General features: G+C 35.1%; 1 protein-coding gene across 2 annotated transcripts; it reads left to right on the forward strand.

Annotated features, from left to right (window-relative positions):
* The first annotated feature begins 507 nt into the window (after window positions 1–507).
* Window positions 508–2,768, forward strand: LOC149187953 (glyceraldehyde-3-phosphate dehydrogenase, cytosolic-like). 2 transcript variants are annotated; one of them, XM_089411504.1, is made up of 3 exons: window positions 508–816; window positions 949–1,418; window positions 1,542–2,768. In XM_089411504.1, the coding sequence occupies exons 2-3, from the start codon at window positions 1,237–1,239 to the stop codon at window positions 1,621–1,623; spliced, it is 264 nt and encodes an 87-aa protein (XP_089267630.1). In that variant the 5' UTR covers window positions 508–816; window positions 949–1,236; the 3' UTR covers window positions 1,624–2,768. The 2 variants fall into 2 exon arrangements, with proteins under 2 accessions (XP_089267630.1, XP_089267631.1); XM_089411505.1 differs by having other exon boundaries at window positions 508–784.
* The last annotated feature ends 662 nt before the right edge of the window (window positions 2,769–3,430 follow it).

The raw sequence follows: 3,430 nt of genomic DNA on the forward strand, positions 1-3,430 counted from the left end.
TGGTTTAAAAACTGTAGAAATCCTGATGAAATACCATGGGGCGAGGTCGGCGCAGAGTATGTGGTTGAATCCACAAGTGTCTTCACCGACAAAGAGAAAACAACTGCTCACTTTAAGGTTTGAATATTACCATTCCACAATTCAATTATAATTGATCTTTTCCTTCAAAGTTTATTCGACATGCTACTAATTAAAAATACAATGTACCTAAAAGTTGATAAATGATATTTGAGGCTCAGGTAACTAAGGAGTTGTCACATGTAATACCGCTCCCTCCCTACATGAGCAGGGAGATTTGGCAATAGCATGTCCGCTTTGACTCTTTCTCAATTTATAAAATTGACACTGTTGACTGATATCGGCATAACCAACCCTATTCTAAGTTGAAACTTCTTTCAAATTGAGCAGTCACCTCATGAAAGGTTACCTTAAAATTGCTCCATAGTTGTGACTATTCAAAATTGACAAGGTGATTAAAAAATAACATGTTTGTTTTCAGTTTCTTTGGAGAACAATCTATTCTATGATTTTTTTTGTGGTGCATGCAAAAATATTTGAAAGGCTATTAACATATCTAATTTTGTAAATTTCAAACGGTATAAAGTGCAACAATGGAAATTACAATTTGAACTCCATATAATAATATTTTTTTTTGTTGATTTCTAATAGGCAGGTGCTAAAAAAGTTGTTATCTCAGCTCCAAGCAAGGATGCACCTATGTTTGTTGTTGGGGTTAATGAGCACCAATACAAATCTGATTTGAACATTGTTTCAAATGCAAGCTGTACTACTAACTGCTTGGCTCCCTTGGCTAAGGTTTGCAATGATATTTTTACTAAATTATCATAGTTTTCATTGTATAGGTGTCTTTATATGAGAAAAATTACATATTGCTGGGGAGGAACTATATGTTAAAAGAGAACAAAAACACTCTGTTTTCTCTGGCAGGTAATCAATGACAAGTTTGGCATTGTTGAAGGTCTCATGACAACTGTCCATTCCATCATAGGTACACTTACTATGAACTAGTATTATGCCCTTGAATTTTATTGATACAAGGCGTTTGCAAGCTGCATTGACTTATGTTTCTGTATGTAAACAACAACACAGAAGACAATTGATGGACCATCAAACAAGGACTGGCGAGGTGGCAGAGGAGCTGGTTTTAACATTATTCCTAGCAGTACAGGAGCAGCAGAATTTTGTTAATATGAATCCCCACCAGCATCGCCTTTTATGTTCTCACAGCTACTAATTGTGATTGTATTTTTGAAGGCTGTTGGCAAGGTTCTACCAGCTCTCAATGGAAAGTTGACTGGAATGGCCTTCCGAGTACCCACACCAGATGTTTCAGTTGTTGATTTGACTATTAGACTTGAGAAGTCTACCACTTATGATGAGATCAAGGCGGCCATTAAGTAAGTAGTCTCAGTTACCCCCTAAGAAGAGGAAGGGATGAGGATATATACAATCTCTGTCAGGAATAAGTTTCGAGGTTGTGTATTTCATTTTAACTATATATGGTACATTTCATTTTATAGGGAGGGATCTGAGGGAAAATTGAAAGGAATTCTTGGTTACACAGAGGATGCTGTGGTAACCTTGTGCCATATAGAGACTTGACAACTAACAACCCAAAAAACTTCAAGAACTTGAAGAAGATATAGTATATTGGGTAAGATTTATTGTTTCCAATTCCAGAAGAGCAAAATCCTTTCTCACTCATGTCACAATTTTCACTCATACTTCTCTAAAGCTAAGAATTGTAGTTATCAGCGGTCCAATGCATTCACAGGCTTAGGGATCGTTTCACTACCTTTGTTGAACAGGGAATGATAATTTTGTATTGGGAGAAACATATAAAGAGCATTGCTCATTGAAGTTTTTTCAAGCTTTTGTCAGGATTATTGAATGTATTAGAACTAATTCAGAAGATGGAGGAACCAAAATACCTTTCTGTAGCTGATTGCTTTTTACTATAAAGGAAATTTGAGTTTCATCAACATTGAGTTCATTAGAGCTGTTATGATACTCAGCAACGGATGTGTGGCAGGTTATATTCCTTTCTGATGATTGGTTTGGTTTATTATTTGACATTTCCTCCATGTTATATTTGTCCTTTCCCATTGAAATATTTAACAAATCCCCATATCTATATTCTTCTTTAGTTCTTGTTGAATAGGGTCATCATGAGTTTCTTCTATCTTTATTTTTGCAGTTAACGTGGACAAATTTTTTTGACCTTCTGGCAGGTGTTGGACACAAACATCACTTCTAGTGGCATCTGGAATGCCATAAAGTTCCTGACAATTTTCACGTGTTCTCACACTAATAGGAAGTCCGGAAAGAACATTTGTTTTAGTTGCTTGACCTTCATCATTATTCTCATCAGAATCTACTGAATCACTATAAGTAACTGGAAGAAGATCTAGACACTAATAGGAAGTCCAGAAAGAGCATCTGTTTTAGTTGCTTGACCTTCATCATTATTCTCATCAGAATCTATCGAATCACCATAAGTAACTGGAAGAAGATCTAGAGCTGATATTTGAGACATTTCTGAAGCACTGAAGATAGACAATGAATTTGGCATGCTTGCAACATTTAAAGTTGACAAGTTTGGGGATTCTTTCCAATTCTTTGGATTAGAATGCCGACAACCATTTTCTAAGAATTTTCTGTCCCTGGGCATGTTCCTGTTTAGTCCATAATTTATGTTTTAATTTGCTAAATATACAATGAAATATAAAACAAATAAGTAAGCCAAATCCCCTTCAATCAATGTTCTAAAAAGGTGTGAGCATTGTGAGTCATCTGCCATGCTCCAGTGTTTATGTTATTGAAGAAACATAGAATGACTAAATGTTGAACCAAATGTTTCAGTTACTAGGCTTTTCTATCAGTTGAAATTCCTGCAATTACAGTCTTTTGACACAGAGGCTTCCCTTCTATACGGACCTGATCAAAGGCACTCTCCTTGGATGTGACATGCTTGAGATTAAAATTTTGAATTGAGTCAACTTCTGCCTTGCTTAACATGACAAAGCTTTCCACCCTCAAAGCTATGATATTTTTGTCCGTTTTCTTCACCAAGTGTTTGCCTGTTGTGAACACAACCTCTACATGTAGATTGCTCTCTGTAGTTTGGTTAACAAAAAACAATTTTCTACTTAGACCAGGAATGTAAAAAAGTGTTTTTGAACATAAACTTTACCAGTTAGATGTAGTGTTAAAGGCCACAGCAAATGTCAAAGCAATTTGCAGTGGTGATTAAATATTTCTTGCTTGCGTTAATAGAGAACGATTTTCATGGGCGCATTTTTAAAGAACATATCATTAGCTTAGTGTTAATGCATTTAAAAGATCGTATTACAATTCTGTGAAATTTTTTATTTTTCTTTTTTTTTATTTATTATTATTATTATTATGA

The sequence above is a fragment of the Pinus tabuliformis genome, chromosome 3_1, assembly GCF_031772625.1.
Source record: "Pinus tabuliformis cultivar Carrire ecotype Pingquan chromosome 3_1, CPIR1, whole genome shotgun sequence".
In the NCBI taxonomy this organism is placed as follows: domain Eukaryota; kingdom Viridiplantae; phylum Streptophyta; class Pinopsida; order Pinales; family Pinaceae; genus Pinus; species Pinus tabuliformis.